This window comes from Cervus elaphus, chromosome 11, assembly GCF_910594005.1.
Source record: "Cervus elaphus chromosome 11, mCerEla1.1, whole genome shotgun sequence".
NCBI lineage: Eukaryota > Metazoa > Chordata > Mammalia > Artiodactyla > Cervidae > Cervus > Cervus elaphus.
The window spans coordinates 82,231,024-82,249,971 of NC_057825.1; the positions used below are offsets into that span (position 1 = coordinate 82,231,024).

The following is an 18,948-nucleotide window of genomic DNA, read 5'->3' on the forward strand; positions in this document are numbered from 1 at the left end:
CTTTATGGTCCAAAGCTCACATCTGTATATGACCACCTTTGTCAACTCTCTAGGTTTGTCGTAGCTTTCCTTCCAAGGAGCAAGTGTCTTTTACTTTCAGTCCTAAGTGATTTTGGAGCCCAAGAAAATAAAATCTATCTCTCCTTCCACTCTTTCCCCTTCTATTTGCCATGAAGTGATGGGACCAGATGCCATGACTTTAGTTTTTTTAATGTTGAGTTTCAAGCCAGCTTTTTCATTCTCCTCTTTCACCCTTATCCAAAGGCTCTTTAGTTTCTCTTCGCTTTCTGCCATTAAGAGTAATATCTTCTGCCTATCTGAGGTTGTTGATATTTCTCCTGGCAATCTTGATTTCAGATTATGATTCAGCCAGCCCAGCATTTCATGTGATGTACTCTGCATAAATTCCAATAATTCTAATACATGTTTAATGAAAGTAAAGATTTTCTACTGCATGTTATGCATCTCATTGTTTTTCAATTTGCACTTTAAGGTGTTTACTTAAATTTTTAGAGATAGCGAGACTTCTTTAGAGTTATGTATATAAACACAGGCATACACACACTCTTGTGGGAATAATTACCAACTAAATATTGGTTAGAAAAAAAAAAAATATTGGTTAGAAATAGAGGTGAGTGCTGAAGTTTAACTGCATCATATGTGGCTTTTAATTTAAATGAATTCAATTGTATGCATTCAGGAAAAAAAGATAAAGAAGAACAAATGGTATTTAAGTAGTTAAACTTGCCACTGAATGAATCTGAACTCCATCATGAACAGGATAATGAGAGAGGAAGGTGTTCATTCCTGTCAGTCTCAGTGTCCAAGTGCTTTATATAGTTTAAGCTTCTTGATGCACTGAGTATGTGATATTAATGTGTATTTCTTAAATATACATTTCTTATACATAGTCTCTATCATAACCAAATACTTCACTTGGTATGCAACCAGAGAATCTACATTTTTTTCCATTTTAAATGAAAAATGGTCATTTTTTGACATACTGAAAGATAATATATCAATCTCAAACTTGATTCCTTTTTAAGAAATCTTCCAGAATAATTTAAAGCTATATTTTCACATTAGCTGCTGACCTGAGAACCTAACTGCTGAGTTAGATGCAGCTCCATTCTTCCTGAAAACACTTACTTTATAGGTTCTTAGGGTCTTAGATGTTCATTCACGCAGGAAATACTGACTTAGTGCTACTGTGAGCCAGACAGTGTTTTAGTGACCAGAATCACAGCAATGAATAAAATACTGTCCTGGTGCTCGTAGAAGGAGGTTTGACATATAAAAACTGTAAACAAAGGTGTAATCATATGTCAAGTGATAAGTACTATGGAGAAAAATAAAGGACAAAGGAATAGAAAATGCCAAACTGGATTGCTGGTATTTTTAAATGGTTGCTCCTTTCTGTGGAGTGATCAGAGAAGACTTCTCTCTTGATGTGTCATTTGAGCCAGGACACGAAAGAAGTGAAGGAGTAAGCCATGAATCTATCTGAGGGAAGAACGTTTGAGACAGAATAGCAAGTGAACAGTTCCTGAGGCGGGAGTTTTAAGAAGATTTAGGGAATGGAAAGGAAGCCATATGGCTAGCATGGATGGGTAAGAAGTATTAGGCAGTTAGATTCACCAGGCTGTGCTGTGTAGAATCTTATAGGCCAGTATAAGGATTTTGTTTTGTTTTTGAGTTTTAAAAATCATGTTTATTGAAGTGTAATTTACATTCAGTAAAGCTCACCCTAAAATTTGACAAATGCAGTCATTTCTCTAACCAGCAGCTCTTCAAAACTCGCCCATGCCCTTTGCAATGAACTCCTCCCTGGTCCTTAGGAATGCGTTGATCTGTCTTCTGTCAGTAGGATCAAATTTAGTTACTAAAATGATTTATTGTAGAAGAACTAAGCACATAAAACCAAGGGGTTTTCTTCTTTGTGTGTGGTTATTTGTTTAGTTGTTTTTTTGGCCAAGCTGTGTGGCTTGCTGTTATGGCTTAGTTCCCTTACCAAACCTGGGCCCTCTGCAGTGAAAACGCAGAGTTCTAACCACTGGACAGCCAGAGAATTCCCAAAATTCAAGTTTTTAAAAGGATACTTTGGAACGTATAATCTTTAGAGTAATCAAAAGAATTGGGATTTTAACATAACCTTTGAAAATTAAAGCACAGTTCATAAAGTTGTCTTAAGATAGTTGCAGAATAGCTAGTCTAGTTACTGTGTCAATCTTCAGCCTGGAGCTGTTTGGTAGAAAAACTATTTTAAATAATGGGATTGATTTCTACAGAAATTCTCTATGGGGCAGATATATATTCTCACAGATATCTGTGAGAATATCTCACAAACACCTTCTCAAAAGACCACCTCTGCTGCCACCATGAAAGGGACAAGGAAAGCAGAAACATCTGTTCTGTTTGTCAGTCATCTCATGTTCAGATATACCTTGTTGTTGTCCAGTTGCTAAGCGTGTCCAACATTTTGTGACCGCATGGACTATAGCATGCCAGACTGCGCTTCCTTCACTATCTCCTGGAGTTTGCTCAAACTCATGTCCATTGAGTCAGTGATACCATCCAACCATCTCATCCTCTGTCATCCCCTTCTCCTCTTGCCTTCAATCTTTCCCAGCATCAGGATCTTTTCCAGTGAATCAGTTCGTCGCATCAGGTGGCCACAGTATTGAAGCTTCAGCTTCAGCATCAGTCCTTCCAATGAATATTCAGGGTTAATTTCCTTTAGGATTGACTGATGTACTCTCCTTGCTGTTCAAGGGACTCTCAAGAGTCTTCTCCAGCACCATAGTTTAAAAGCATCAATTCTTTGGTGCTCAGACTTCTTTATGGCCCAACTCTCATGTCCGTACTTGACTACTGGAAAAATCATAGCTTAGACTATACAGATGTTTGTCAGCAGAGTGATGTCTTTGCTTTTTAATACACTGTCTAGGTTTGTCATAGCTTTCCTTCCAAGGAGCAAGCTCTTTTAATTTCATGGCTGTAGTCACCATCTGCAGTGATTTTGCAGCCCAAGAAAATAAAATGTCACTATTTCCACTTTTTCCCCATCTATTTGCCATGAAGTGATGGGACCAGATGCCATGATCTTAGTTTTTTGAATGTTGGGTTTAAGCTTGCTTTCTCACTCTCCTCTTTCACCCTCATCAAAAGACTCTTTAGTTCCTCCTCACTTTCTGCATTAGAGTGTTATCATATGCATATGTGAAGTTGTTGATATTTCTCCCAGCAATCTTGATTCCAGCTTGTGATTCATCCAGCCCAGCATTTTGCAAAATGTACTCTGCAGATGCACCTTATCTACCTGAAAAGCTTCTTCCAAGCACCACAGTTCTTTCTTTCAAGCACCAACCTTGAGGTTTGTCAGCATGTTGAAGTAGATTGAGCCAAGTTGTGTACCATGGCTGAAAAGCTATTATAAGGAGTTTGGCTTTTGCTTTGAGTAAGATGGGAAGCCATTGAAGGGTTTGAGGCGAGAGTATCGGTCATCAATCACTCTGGCCAGAGTTACTGCCATTAATTATATCCTTTTATGTGAATTAGAAAATGGTGAATGTGAATTAGAAAATGCCCCTCTCTCTGGTCAGTTATAGCTCCAGAATGCATGTCTTGGCAAGCAGAGAACACATTGGATTTTAGCTCTCGCTGTCCCCTCCTCCTCTGCTTCAGGACCCTTTGCATAGTGTACAGTCTGTGCGTCCATACTCGGCAGCCCTGCCTCAGTGTGCTGTGGAGAATCGACTGCAAGGGGCCATGAGTGGAAGCAGGAAGACCAGTTAGAAGATACTGTCCCAGTGGCAGTGTCCTAGACAGTTTAATAACATGTCTGGAGTTCAAGAGCAAGATCTCAACTAGAGAAATAAATGTATGAGTTCTTTCTGAGTAAATACTATTTAAAGCTATGAGACTAAATGAGATAGGATATAGAAAAGAGGTTTGAATTTTGAGCCCTTGGGCACTCTAGGATTTAGGGTTGAAAGAGGTTAGGAGAATCAGACAAAGTAGATTGAGAAGTTGCCAGTGAAGTAGGAGGAAAACTAAAAGCTGATTTCTGGAAGTCAGATGGAAGGAAGGAAGGTGTTTTAACGGGGATTATCCAATCAGATTGGATTGGATACTTTAAAGGGATATACAAGTTGTATAAAAAAATGCTTCTAGTAGGTCAAGAAAAATGGGAGTTCCCTTGGTGGTTCAGTGGTTAGGACTTGGCACTTTCACTGCTAGGGCCCCAGGTTTAATCCCTGGTTGGAAGCTAAGATCCTACCAGCCATGCAGCATGGCCAAAAGAAAAGGAAAATGTGTTCTGACTGTTGTCCACTGGATTTGGCAATGTGGGTAGACAAGAGCTGTTTGGTATAGTATAGTTGATATAGAGTGTGTTTCAGAGAGAAGAAGATAAAAAGTGGCGACAAAGACATGATTTAGAGAACACTTTCGGGGAGTTTTACTGTAAAGGGCAGGGGCGGGAAGACGGATAGGACAGTACCTTGAGGGGAATATAAAGTCAAAGGGAGGATTTTTTTTTTTTAAATATGGTAGATGTTACATAGCGTGTATATATGCTGGTGGAAGTGATCCAAAAGAGAGTGAAAAACTGATGATGTAGAGAGGAGGATAAGTGCTAGAATGATTTCCTTGAGGAGATTGAACAAATTGAGATACAATATACAAACAGAGGGACTGACTTTTAGGATCAAGAATGGTTCATCCTTAGTAACAGGAAGGAAGGCAAAGTGTCGAGGTTTAAGAATAAGTGGTAGATGAAATAGCATATGGAAGGTCCCCCCCCCCCTTTTTTTTATTTATCATGAAGAAACAGATAAATCCAAATTATGAGAATTCTACAAAAAAAACTGGCCTGAGTGTGTCAAAAAAAAAAAGTCAATATCAGGAAATAGATAGGGAACTAAATTAAAGGAGTTTGAAAAACAGATAATGTCATTTTTAACTAGATAATCAGAAAATCTGTAGATGTGGTTTGAGGCAATTAGGAACTTTGAATATCAGTTCAGTTCAGTTGCTCAGTCTTGTCTGACTCTTTGCGACCCCATGGACTGCAGCACACCAGGCTTCCCTGTCCATCACCAGCTCCCAGAGCTTGCTCAAACTCATGTCCATTGAGTCAGTGATGCCATCCAACCATCTCGTCCTCTTGTCATTCCCTTCTCCTCCTGCCTTCAGTCTTTCCCAGCATCAGGGTCTTTTCCAGTGAATCAGTTCTTCACATCAGGTGGCCCAAGTATTGGAGTTTCAGCTTTAGCATCAGTCCTTCCAATGAATATTCAGGACTGATTTCCTTTAGGATTGTCTGGTTTGATCTCCTTGCAGTCCAAGGGACTCTCAAGAATCTTCTCCAACACCACAGTTCAAAAGCATCAGTTCTTTGGTGTTCAGCTTTCTTTATGGTCCAACTCTCACAGCCATACATGACTACTGGAAAAACCATAGCTTTGACTAGACGGACCTTTGTTGGCAAAGTAACATCTCTGCTTTTTAGTATGCTGTCTAGGTTGGTCATAGCTTTTCTTCCAAGGAGCAAGCGTCTTTTAATTTCATGGCTGCAGTCACCATCTGCAGTGATTTTGGTCCAAAAAAATTAAATCTGTCACTGTTTCCTTTGTTTCTCCATGTTTGCCGTGATGTAATGATATCAATATAAAATTAAATGATATGTTAGATGAGATCAATATAAAATATTGATATCTTATGAGTGATAATAGTATTATGGTTATATAAAAGTTTGTCTCTGTTCTTAGGAAATAACATGCAGAGGTATTTATGAGTGAATATGATGTCAGCAGCTTACATTCAGATGGTTGAGAACATGCATGTGTCTATATGGGGGAACATTTATATACATATGCATATATATGTGCATATAGAGAGGAAATAAGAGAAGGGTGTAAATGTGTGTGTGCATATAAGTATGGCAGGTGTTAACAGTTATTGGTGAATCTTAATAAATGCTATAAATTTTTATAGATTAACAATTCTTTGAAACAAAAAGGGGAAATGATGAATTTTGGATAACATTTCTTTTAGAAGTTGCAATTATGTGGTTAAAAATCCCAGTCTCTTCTATTTTCTCCTTTGCTACCCAGTTGAGAGAGAGTAAATGTGTGGTTCTTTTCAAAGTCTTAGTAATATGTTGGATTTTCAGTACAGAGAAGTTTCTACCATTTCTCTAGATTTGTAAAAATTTATAATGAAACATGCCAAGTGAAAAAAAGAAAAGAAACTTAGTGAGTAAAGGTAAATTTTAGAATCCATTATTTTTTTAAATATTAAAAAGTGTCCCTAAAAAACTCTAAATTCCAAAAATGAGATTAGTGAAATAGTGAATAGTGAAATAAATTCTAGTCCCTCTATGTTTAAAATTTAAAAATTAAGTTGTAGGAAAATGTTTAATTTGGGGGAAATGGCAGTTTGATTTTAATAAGGAAATAAAGCAGATTATAAAAAATTACATATGCTGGATAATTTTATAAAAAATGTATGTGAAAAGGAGTGATATTAGTTAAGATGTTTTCTGTTCTTTATTCTCTACTTTTCTACAGTAAACGTGTATTATTATATTTGTAATCAGGAAGTAAAAAATTTAAATAAATATTTAAAAAAATAGGGCCTAATAGTCACAAGATAGGACTCTTAGTTGTTTTCAGATTAAGTACCTCAAATAGAGTGAAATATATACTCTTTGTACATAGCATATTTCTTGTGAAAGTCCACTGGTGCAGGAGTCATCACAGCATTGCTTTCCCCAGAAGATTCTTGAGTTAGTGAAGCAAGATTTAATGATGAAGAAACTGATCAGGTTTTTTCCCAGCATTTAGAATATAATGAAGTTGAGTAAATACTGTAGAAAATGGAGACTCTCTCCACATTCATGTCCCCTTTTATAAGATACATGACAATCCAATCATGTTGTGTATGTATGGAGACCCTGAGGAGAGTGTAAAAATTCTGATAACAAATAAGTGTGTAATTTTGTTCTTGTGTCCTTTGCAGACCTAGTAACAGTAGCGTGAGAAAAGGGGATGCACGCCCCAAATGGAAGCCCGAAGCCAAAGTGCCCCTGCAGACTCTACATATGACTTCTGAGAATCAAGAAAAAGTGAAAGCTCTTCTCCGAGACCTGCAGGAACAAGATGCGGATGCTGGATCTGAGTAAATTATTATATTTGAATAAATTATTATATTGAAGAAGATAAAATGTGAGGGTCCTCTGTGTCTTTGGAATACTGTGTCAGTACTAATCGTATTGTGGCTATGTAACTAGTTGAAAGTGAGCCAAGAGAAATACAAGAATAATTATTCAGCAACTAGTTGTCCTTTACGGTGTAACCTTTAGTTATTAATTGTCTCTTTAAGTTTTAGTTGATCATCTGGGAAAGAAAAAAATGGAGATTCCAGTAGTATCTAGCTGGGTTGTTGTGAAGATTTTCAAAGAGATAGTACATATAAAACATTTAACATAGTGCCTGGCAAGTAATACGTGCCAATATATAAGTTATTAGGTCAATAAAGAATTAAATCAGTGACTCAATAGTGGTCAGGATCCTATGTGGTTTGGTTCCGTGAATTCTTAGACCCTTACCAATTTTTTCTTTGAAGCAAGTAGAAATTAATATATGATATATGAAAATGTTACTTTTGCCAGAAGAGGTGTTTCTGGGGAAGAAGAAGATGATGAGCCTGATTATGATGACGAGCAGTACTGGTCACCTGGACGAGAAGCTTCCCTGGTTCCTGACTCTGATCCTTTGGAATGCGCTGGCTCAGGCCTGGTGGAGCCTCACAGGCCGGAATTTACAGTGTCAGCATTTGCAGTGCACAGACTTTCCAGGTTTGCTTTCATCACTTGTGGGAGAATTGAAGGAAACACAGCCATACTGTAACCCCAACTATGTCTTCCTGAGTACTCTCCTGTGGCATGGGTCCCAGCGGTAATGCTCTCCTGTGGCGTGGGTCCCAGTGGTAACACTCTCCTGTGGCGTGGGTCCCGGCGGTAACACTCTCCTGTGGTGTGGGTCCCAGCGGTAACACTCTCCTGTGGCGTGGGCCCTAGCAATAACACCCTCCTGTGGCGTGGGTCCCGGCGGTAACACTCTCCTGTGGCGTGGGCCCTAGCAATAACACTCTCCTATGGTGTGGGTCCTGGCGGTAACACTCTCCTGTGGCGTGGGTCCCAGTGGTAACACTCTCCTTGGCGTGGGTCCCAGTGGTAACACTCTCCTGTGGCGTGGGTCATAGCAGTACTTGATAGTCTCAGTGGCCTCTCTTTTAGGATAGGTAGATGAAGGAGGAGTTAGTATTATCAGGGAGACTTCTTCAGGATACAGACCCTGCCTCTCTATACTTATATCATCACATGTATGGTTTTTTTTAATGGTTTTATTTATTTACTTATTTTTGGCTGTGCTGGGTCTTCATTGCTATGTGGGCTTTTCTCTAGTTGTGGCGAAGCGGAAGCTACTCTGGTTGCAGTGCGTGGGCTTCTCACTGAAGTGGCTTCTCTTGTTGTGGAGCATGGGCTCTAGGGCTCACGGGCTCAGTAGTTGTGGCTCCTGGGCTCTAGAGCACAGGCTCGATAGTTGTGGCACACGGGCTAAGTTGCTCCCCAACATGTGGGATCTAACTGGATCAGGGATGGAACTCGTGTCTCCTGCATTGGCAGGTGGATTCTTTACCACTGAGCCACCAGGGAAGCCCCACGTACAAGTATTTAAATGAATTTCTCTTCTGTGGTTTGATACTACTTTTTGATATTAGTCTTTTTTTGTCATGTTTCACACGTGGCAGGTATGGTTTCCACACTGAACACTGTCAGGCAGCCCTGAGGATTTGCGATGGAGACGTCGGGGCATCACTGGAACACCTGCTCACCCAGTGCTTTTCAGAGACATTTGGAGAGAGGATGAAGATATCTGAGGCAGTTGCACACATAAGCTTGGATGAGTGTGTGGAACAGCGACAGGAAGAGGCATTTGCTCTCAAGTCAATCTGTGGAGAAAAATTTATAGAAAGAATTCAAAACAGAGTCTGGACCATTGGATTAGAACTGGAGTATTTGACAAGTAAATTCTGCAAATTCAAGCAAAAGGAAAGTACCAAAAATATACAGGAGGCTTCACTTGAAGTCTGCAAATTTTACCTCAAAGGAAATTGTAAATTTGGATCAAAGTGCAAATTTAAACATGAAGTGCCCCCAAATCAAATTGTCGGAAGAGTCGAAAGAAATGTAGATGATTCTCATCTAAATGCTAATGAAGATGCATCCTTTTTATATGAACTTGAAGTTCGATTTTCTAAAGACCACAAATACCCCTACCAAGCTCCCCTTGTGGCATTTTATTCCACCAATGAGAATCTACCTCTGGCTTGTCGTTTACATATTTCTGAGTTCCTTTATGGCAAAGCCTTGACATTTGCAGAAACTTCAGAACCTGTTGTATATTCTTTGATAACCCTTTTAGAGGAAGAATCAGAAATAACCAAGTTACTAACAAATACCCATCACAAGTACAGTGTCCCTCCTGTGAACTTTCTGCCAGTATCACCTGGAATCAGACTAAATAATCCTGTCTGTCGTAAACCAGTGATTCCAAGTAATTCATTTTTTTCGAATCAAATTCCAGAAGGTACGTAAGGCACTGACCAGATGGAGGGTGTTGTGGAGTGGGGCATTTGGAATGATGGATTAAAGAAATCAGAGGTTTTGAGGGCTGATCTGGGATCTCCAGTGATCTTAGGCAAGTCATTCTCTTCAGTTTAAGGTCAAAAAGGAATGAGAATCCCCTGAACTGTGACCTGACTTTCATTGTAAGGCCCAGTTGTGTCACTGTATTCCAGCTCACTGAATCAATCATAAGTTTATAGTGATGTATATAAGCTCATTTTAGCAGGTGAGGAAGAACCTTAAAGCATCCTTTCAGAAAATCTGCTTCATTTAATCCATTTGGTTTCATGTGATTACTTCTGATACTGTCTATAGGATTACTTTCAAATGAGTTTTTAGAGATACTTCTCTTTCTGGACCACTGTCCATACCCTCCTGCTTTTAGCATGGTAGACCCCCAAAATTCATCAGGGCAGGGCTCTGTTTATGAATCCCTAAATCCTCAAATAGAGAAATGTTTGTACAAGCCTGTGGCTTTCTCCAGATCCAGATGTGCTCTACAGAAGTTACCCCCCTTTCAAAGTTCACCATAGGATTCAGAGAAACAAGTTTTTATTATTTCCCAAGAGTTCCCAGATAGATGTCAACAGGTAGAGAACAGTGAAACCACCAAGATGTGGATGCTAGACAGCTGGCTGGGTTCACTCACCTGACCCTTGACTTACTCCCAGCTTGCAGCTAGTTCTGGCATATGGGACTCAGATGTATTCCTCAAGACATGACAAACTATGTGTCATGGATTTTGATGGGGGATAACAGCTTTATTAACATAATTTACATACCATGAAATTCACCCTTTTGAAGTGTACAATTCAGTGATTTTTAGTATATCACAGAATTGCACATCCATGACCACTGTTCAATTCTGGGGCATTTTCATCACCCCATAAAGAAACTCCATACCTGTTAGCAAGTCACTCCTCATTTCTCCCCTTCCCCAAGCCCTAAAAACCATGAGTCTACATTCTGTCTCTATGGATTTGCCTATTCTGGACATTTCATGGCAATGAAATCATACTGTAAACACATGGCTTTTTGTAATGGGTGTCTTTCACTTAGCATACATAATGCTTTCCAGGTTCATCCATGTTGTAGCATGTATCAGTACTTCATTCCTTTTTATTACTGAGTAATATTCCATTGTATGGCCATACCACATTTTATTGATTGATTAATCATTTGATAGTCATTTGGGTTATTTTGTGTCATGGAAATTTAGGGACACCTGCAAATATTTAATTCCTTAACAAGGCATGCCATGATTTTCTCTTCTTTGTTCTTAATTTGGTTTAAGCAAAGCCATTTATACTTTATTATAAGTTTATTTGAAGATGCATTTTAAATTCTTTAGCAGTAGAAGTAGTAGTGTGGAAATGAATGAATTTGTTTTATTCGAGCTTTAACTTTTTCTCCATTTTATGAATTTGTTGTTGTTGTTACTTTGTTAGATAGTGGCTTTCCCCCTTTGCTAAAGAAAGGGCTCCATATCGAAAACGTGTCCTTTTATCCCCTTCAAGTTGAAAAAGAATCAGAGCCTGAGGAGGAGACAGATGAGGATGAAGGTCCAGCACCAGTGATGGTGGAGGATGAAAGCTATGTCAACCTTAAGAAAAAGATTTCCAAAAGATATGACTGGCAGGCAAAATCAGTACATGCTGAAAATGTCAAAATCTGCAAGCAGTTCCGAATAAAACAGGTAGGGTATTCTAAGAGAATGGCTAGTATTGCCTCCCTAATGTATGGATGAAGGGATTAGGAATTAGGAAGCCTTGGCTACTCTCCATAGTATATTTTCAGTCTTTTACTCTGATTGGTCAAAGTTTCTGCATGCCACCACAAACTTGGATGCATGTTCTAACTAATTTTGGAAAATCTGATGGCTGATGAAAATGCAACATGTATATACCAAATATTCTGAGAATCATGTGGCTTTGATACTGTGATAGAAATCTGATAAGTGAAAGAAAAATTAGTACTGTGATTTACATTAGAAATACCAATGCAGAAAAGGATAAGGAGGGACTCTTAACCCCATTTCAAGGCCTCACAGGACAAATCATTTATCCAGGGTCACATAGCTGCTAAGTGGCAACACAAGGTTTCAAGCTAATTCTTTCTGTTTCCAAAGTTCATATTGTTTTACCTCATTCACATGAAGATTATTTTAAAAGAATTCATTAAGTGAACTGTTAGGGTAGAGTTGGATGTAGGATAAAGATGAGTTACTTAAACCAGTTTGGAGATTGGATTAGATGCTGTCTAAGAGCCCTTCCAACTTTAAAGTTCTATGATTCTGATTTTTGACACAGTATTAACACAAGTACATATGTGCTGCAACACCCATAGAGTGTCAAATTGAATTAAAAAATCATATCATAAATAATAAGATGGTAGAAATTTAAAATTACCCATTCAGCTTGAGTAGTGTGTTTACAGTGGTAAATTTATATGATTAAATTATATACAGATAATGTATATGTTAATATAAATTTCTTGCATTATACAATATCCACAGTTTTGACCTACAGTATAACGTTTATAGCATTGGCCATTAGATGTCAAAGGGTTATATAGATGTGAGTCTATAAAACCCTTTATTGAGTCCTCTTAACTGTTGGTGATTTGGATAAGAATCTGATGCTGTGTAGAGCTGCACTGTTCTATGTGGTAGCCTCTAGCCATGTGTAGCTATTTAAAGTTTAATTAAAATTAAGTATAATAAAAATTTCAGTTCCTTGATGTTATTTAAATGCTCAATAGCCACATGTAGCCAGAGGTTGCTATATTGGACAATGCAAATATAGAACATTACCATCAGCATAGAAAGTTCTGTTGAATAGAGCTGGTGTAGAGATTGTTACAAAAAGAGCTGGATAGGTGCTAGGCAAGAGGGGTTTTTTCCTAAGATCCTTCAGTTTATTCAGACGTAGGAAAGCCACACAGATTCCACAGCTTGTTCTGGCAGATTCTCTGAACAGCCTTCTGACCAGCATCCCACCCCCAACAAATCTTCACTTTCTGTCACTAAGCAAATTGATGAAGAAAGGACAGAAAAGGTATGTCTAACTTTGGGATTCCACATTCAGAGCTTCATGAAAGGTTATTCAGAGTAACCAAACTGATGTCTTATTTTTGTTTTATTAGGCCTCCAGACAGTTCCAGTCAGTTCTACAAGAAAGACAGTCGCTCCCTGCTTGGGAAGAAAGAGAAAACATTCTTAAAGTGTTGAGCAAGCACCAAGTGCTTGTTATAAGTGGTATGACGGGGTAAGAATGTAATTTATTTGTAATGCACCTTTCGTCTGTGAATATGGTGTGTGCCCTGGCTACCACAACTAGTTCTTCTTTAAAAAAGAAAAAAACAGTAGCTGGTGTTATTTGTGCTTTTTCCTGTCAAATATTAAATAATATCTCCCAGAGGCAAACATAGTGGCAACTGTAACCAATTCAAAACAAACAAAACTCAGAAATCTGGAAATTCATAGACCTTGTACACCTCTGCCTTGAGTCGGTTTAAGGCAAAATGCCTAGCTGAAGGCTTTTAACAAGACCCATTTTAAAATGTGAATAGCTCCAGACCATTTAGCTTGAAACTCTTCATCTTCTAAATTTATTCTGAATTCCTTAAAGCTTCTGTTTAAGAACAGCTTTGGGTATCTTACTGTTTCTGGTTCACACTCTCCATATGTTATCCAAACCTGTTTATCAGGGACAAGCTGCAGGCTTAATTTAATTCTGTATTTGGTGGTTTAGTCACTAAGTCGTATCCGACTCTTGCGACCCCATGGACTGTAACCTGCCAGGCTCCTCTGTCCATGGGATTCTCCAGGGGAGAATACTGGAGTGGGTTGCTATTTCTGTGTTTAAGGGTTTTCAATTTAATTTGTGCCCAGACTCACAGATATAGTAGTAACTTTGTATCTTCCAGTTTCTTGTCTTTTTAAGTCTATTTATAGTGAAGCAATGCCACACCAACAGGAGAAACAAAGTATTTTAATAATCATAAGATAATACTCCTGTTTCTCTAGGATTCATATGTAGAGTTCACATTCCTGGAGGCATTTATAGACCTTAAGCTACTGTTTATTCAATACTCCCACTTTTACAAATAATAATAAACTGTTATTTGATTGCTCTGTTAATCTTCGTGCAAATTCCTAGGAGTTATCAGCTGTAGGTAATAAGTCAGTAGGTAGGTTTGGAAGATAGATGAAGCTGAACAACTTTTATTCTGACTAGCTTTCTTAACTTTCCTCATTGCGTATGATTGCTTCTTCAGTTAAGTAGCACTTGAAAACCCTCATTTTAGTACTTACTTGTCCTACATCTTTTTGACATACAGATGTGGGAAAACCACACAGATTCCACAGTTTATTCTGGATGACTCTCTGAATGGACCACCTGAGAAGGTGGCTAACATCATCTGTACCCAACCCCGACGAATCTCTGCCATCTCTGTTGCTGAGCGCGTTGCTAAAGAAAGGGCAGAAAGAGTGGGTCTGACCGTGGGATACCAGATCCGGTTAGAAAGTGTCAAGGTTTGTATGCTCTTCTTATTTCCTAATGACAAGAAGTTTAAATTTTTCAAGTACAAAGAGCTGTTGGTGTCTGGAGATTCACAGGCAAGTTGGTATATATACTTCAACAGGGCTGAAGTCCTTTTAGACATGTTTTGGTTTAAACTGTTATTGGGCTATACTTAATTTCCTCCATAAAGACCTTCTGTTCTTTGTTGGCAGAAGTGATCTAGTAAGTGCTGCCTTATTCCTAAGACTGGGACTTCATCCATTTAATCAAATATAGAATGAATAAATTCAGAATTTGTTTCATCATTCACTGTTATCTTTATGTTTTATAATAATTTTTAAATGCTTTCTAAATTTTCATCTGAAGTGGGAAAGCTTTTGATGTCATTGCCAGCAAGAAACTAGGCATTTAGTCTCTTGGTTTATGTTAAATGGAACTGCTGGTGTGTTCACTATTCTTATCCCTACCCATTAAAAATGGCTTTGCTGGGAAAGTGTTTCCTTTTTTCAAAAATTTCATTAACGTTTTCTGTGCCCTTTTACGTGTAAGTCCTCAGCCACCAGATTGTTATACTGCACCACAGGAGTGCTGCTAAGAAGGCTGGAGGGAGACGCAGCTCTACAGGGAGTCACCCATATCATTGTTGATGAAGTTCATGAGAGGACAGAAGAAAGGTAAAACAAAGATTTTCCAAATGAGCACCCACATACATAGAATGGAGACAAGGCTGAAAGAATTTTGTTCTGCTTCCAGTTCAGTTCCTTAGGGCTAGTAATGGTAGTTACCATAGAGAAGGCCTAAGTTAAAGAAGAGGAACTGCTTTCCTGGTCTCCAGGGTCTGTGACAGCACAGCTAGGCAGCACATGTTCATCACTGGAAGAGTCGTCCTGTTGGGTGGACGTCATCTAATAAGAAGCACCTTGCGGAGCTGGGCACTGTGCTCATTAGCAGGAATGTCGGGCGTCATGTTGCAGTGGATGGATTAGTCAGTGTGTCCTTCCTTCTTTATTCGTTTGGTCCGTCATTCAGCCCTGATACGCTGGGTGCTGAGTTTCTTCAGTCGTTTCCGACCCTTTGCAACCCCATCCACTGTAGCCTGGCAGGCTCCTCTGTCCATGGGATTCTCCAGGCAAGAATACTGGAGTGGGTTGCCATGCCCTTTTCCAAGGGGACCTTCCCAACCCAGGGATCGAACCCATGTTTCTTACATCTCCTGCATTGGCAGCCAGGTTCTTTACCACTGGCACCACCTGGGAAGCCCATTCAGTTCTGATATTCGTTCATATATTTATTCAGCCTGTATTAAGTGCCAGGTGGCGTATTAATTGCTGGGGATACTATAGTGAACAAACTTAGGGTTCCCCTTGATCTCTTATGGTCTGCTAGGAAAAACAAATAATGAGCAGGTAAATAAATAAGTAAAAAACTACAAATTGGAATAAGTACCATAAAGGAATAAACAGGAAGCTGTGTTTGGGGGGAGAGCGCCTTGATATAGTAGAGATTATATCTCTGAAGAAATTACGTTTAAATTAAAAACAGAAGTATGGAAAGGAGTCTCATGAGACATAAGAGGGCAAGACAGGCATTTGCAAAGACTCTGCAGTAGTAAAAGGCTTCATGAATTTAAAAACTGGGGGAAAGCCAGTGAAGCTGGTATGTAGTGAAATGAGAGGAAAGGTGACAGCTAGAAAAAAGGGGGGCAGGAAACTATGCACTGTGAATAATAAAGCATTTGGATTTTACTTTAATGGAATTAAGTCATAAAAGGCTTGAAATACAAAACAAAAATTCTCAGTATTTTTAAAGGAAGGACCAGGTAAATAGATGGCATTAATCACAGTTTGTCACGTAGTTGTCATTTTTCAGTAGCTAAGTTGTGTCCGACTCACCGCGACCCCATGGACTACAGCATGCCAGGCTCCCCTGTCCTTCACTGTCTCCTAGAGTTTGCTTAGATGCGTGTCCATCGAGTCAGTGATGCTCTCCAGCCATCGCATCCTCTGCCGCCCTTTTCTTTTGCCTTCAGTCTTTCCCAGCATCAGGGCCTTTTCCAGTGAGTCAGCTGTTCTCATCAGGTGGCCAAAGTATTGGAGTTTCAGCTTCAGAATCAGTCCTTCCAATGAATTTTCGGGGTTGACTTTGCTTAGGATTGACTGGTTTGATCTCCCTGCCGTCCAAGGGACTCTCAAGAATCTTCTCCAGCAACACAATTCAAAGGCATCAATTCTTCAGCGCTCAGCCTTTCTTATGGTCCAACGGTCACATCCATACATGACTTCTGGAAAAACCAAAACTTTGACTATATGGACCTTTGTTGGCAAAGTGATGTCTTTGCTTTTTAACATGCTGTCTAGGTCTGTCATAGCTTTTCTTCCAAGGAGCAGGCGTCTTTTAATTTCATGGTTGCAGTCACTGTCTGCAATGATTTTAGAGCCCAAGAAGAGGAAATCTGTCACTGCTTCCAGTTTTTCTCCATCTATTTTCCATGAAGTGATGGGACCAGATGCCATGATCTTAGTTTTTTGAATGTTGAGTTTTAAGCCAGCTTTTTTATTCTCTTCTTTCAACCTCATTCAGACTTAAATTGAAGAAAGTAGGGAAAAACAAGACCATTCAGGTATGACCTAAATCAAATGCCTTACATTTATACTGTGGAAGTGTAAATAGATTCAAGGGATTAGATCTGATAGAGGGCCTGAAGAACTATGGACGGAGGCTCGTGACATTGTACAGGAGGCAGTGATCAAGGCCATCCCCAAGAAAAACAAATGCAAAAAGGTAAAATGGTTGTCTGAGGAGGCCTTACAAATAGGCAAAGGGGAAAAGGAAAGATATACCCATTTGCGTGCAGAGTGCCAAAGAATAGCAAGGAGAGAGAAGAAAGACTTCCTCAGTGATCAGTGCAAAGAAATAGAGGAAAACAACAAATGGGAAAGACTAGAGATCTCTTCAAGAAAATTAGAGATACCAAGGGAATGTTTCATGCAAAGATGGGCACAATAAAGGACAGAAATGGTATGGACCTAACAGAAGCAGAAGATATTAAGAAGAGGTGGCAAAATACACAGAACTATACAAAAAAGATCTTCATGACCCAGATAATCATGATGGTGTGATCACTCACCTAGAGCCAGACATCCTGGAATGCAAAGTCAAGTGGACATTAGGAAGCATCACTATGAACAAAGCTAGGGGGTGATGGAATTCCAGTTGAGCTGTTTAAAATCCTAAAAGATGATACTGTGAAAGTGCTGCACTCAATATGCGAGCAAATTTGGAAAACACAGCAGTGGCCATGGGACTGGAAAAGGTCAGTTTTCATTCCAATCCCAAAGAAAGGCAATGCCAAAGAATATTCAAAGTACCACACAATTGCACTCATCTCACACGCTAGCAAAGTAATGCTCAAAATTCTCCAAGCCAGGCTTCAACAGTACGCGAACCATGAACTTCTAGATGTCAAGCTGGATTTAGAAAAGGCAGAGGAGTGCTCGCTTCAGCAGCACATATACTAAAAAATTGGAATGATACAGAGAAGATTAGCATGGCCCCTGCGCAAGGATGACACGCAAATTCGTGAAGCGTTCCATATTTTTCAGGACATGGAAGCAACCTAGATGCCCATCAGCAGACGAATGGATAAGGAAGCTGTGGTACATATACACCATGGAATATTACTCAGCCATTAAAAAGAATTCATTTGAATCAGTTCTAATGAGATGGATGAAACTGGAGCCCATTATACAGAGTGAAGTAAGCCAGAAAGATAAAGAACATTACAGCATACTAACACATATATATGGAATTTAGAAAGATGGTAATGATAACCCTATATGCAAAACAGAAAAAGAGACACAGATGTACAGAACAGACTTTTGAACTCTGTGGGAGAAGGTGAGGGTGGGATGTTTTGAAAGAACAGCATGTGTATTATCTATGGTGAAACAGATCACCAGCCCAGGTGGGATGCATGAGACAAGTGCTCCGGCCTGGTGCACTGGGAAGACCCAGAGGAATCGGGTGGAGAGGGAGGTGGGAGGGGGGATCGGGATGGGGAATATGTGTAACTCTATGGCTGATTCATATCAATGTATGACAAAACCCACTGAAATGTTGTGAAGTAATTAGCCTCCAACTAAAAAATAAAAACAAAAAAAGAAAAGAAAAGGCAGAGGAACCAGAGATCAAATTGCCAACATCCATTGGAATATCAAAAAAGCAAGAGGATTCCGGAAAAACATCTGCTTTATTGACTACACAAAAGGCTTTGACTGTACGGATCACAACAAACTGGAAAATTTCTTCAAGAGATGGGAATACCAGACCACCTTACCTGCCTCCTGAGAAATCTCTATGCAGGTCAAGAAGCAACAATTAGAACTAGACATGGAACATCAGACTGGTTCCAAATTGGGAAAGGAGTATGTCAAGGCTGTATATTGTCACCCTGCTTATTTAACTCTATGCAGAAATGCATCATGAGAAACGCTGGGCTGGATGAAGCACAAGCTGGAATCAAGATTGCTGGGAGAAATTTCAATAACAGATATGCAGGTGACACCACCTTAATGGCAGAAAGCAAAGAACTAAAGAGCCTCTTGATGAAAGTGAAAGAGAGTGAAAAAGTTGGCTTAAAACTCAACATTCAGAAAACTAAGATCATGGCACCCAGTCCCATCACTTCATGGCAAGTAGATGGGGAAACAATGGAAACAGTGAGAGAAT

At 39.3% G+C, this 18,948-nt stretch overlaps 1 protein-coding gene and 1 non-coding gene across 5 annotated transcripts in view; both read left to right on the forward strand.

Annotated features, from left to right (window-relative positions):
- The window catches only part of DHX57 (DExH-box helicase 57), a 59,069-nt gene that overhangs the window by 7,611 nt on the left and 32,510 nt on the right, over positions 1 to 18,948 (forward strand). For 3 of the 4 annotated variants that reach the window (XM_043918196.1, XM_043918198.1, XM_043918195.1), the window contains exons 3-9: positions 7,024 to 7,182; positions 7,676 to 7,861; positions 8,818 to 9,656; positions 11,212 to 11,390; positions 12,839 to 12,960; positions 14,036 to 14,231; positions 14,770 to 14,894. In XM_043918196.1, coding sequence (XP_043774131.1) covers positions 7,024 to 7,182; positions 7,676 to 7,861; positions 8,818 to 9,656; positions 11,212 to 11,390; positions 12,839 to 12,960; positions 14,036 to 14,231; positions 14,770 to 14,894 — 1,806 coding nt within the window. The remainder of the gene's footprint in view (positions 1 to 7,023; positions 7,183 to 7,675; positions 7,862 to 8,817; positions 9,657 to 11,211; positions 11,391 to 12,838; positions 12,961 to 14,035; positions 14,232 to 14,769; positions 14,895 to 18,948) is intronic. The other variant, XM_043918197.1, reaches the window with a different exon arrangement.
- LOC122704100 lies at positions 17,711 to 17,819 on the forward strand. The gene has a single exon (XR_006343731.1). It is a non-coding gene; the product is annotated as a U6 spliceosomal RNA (small nuclear RNA).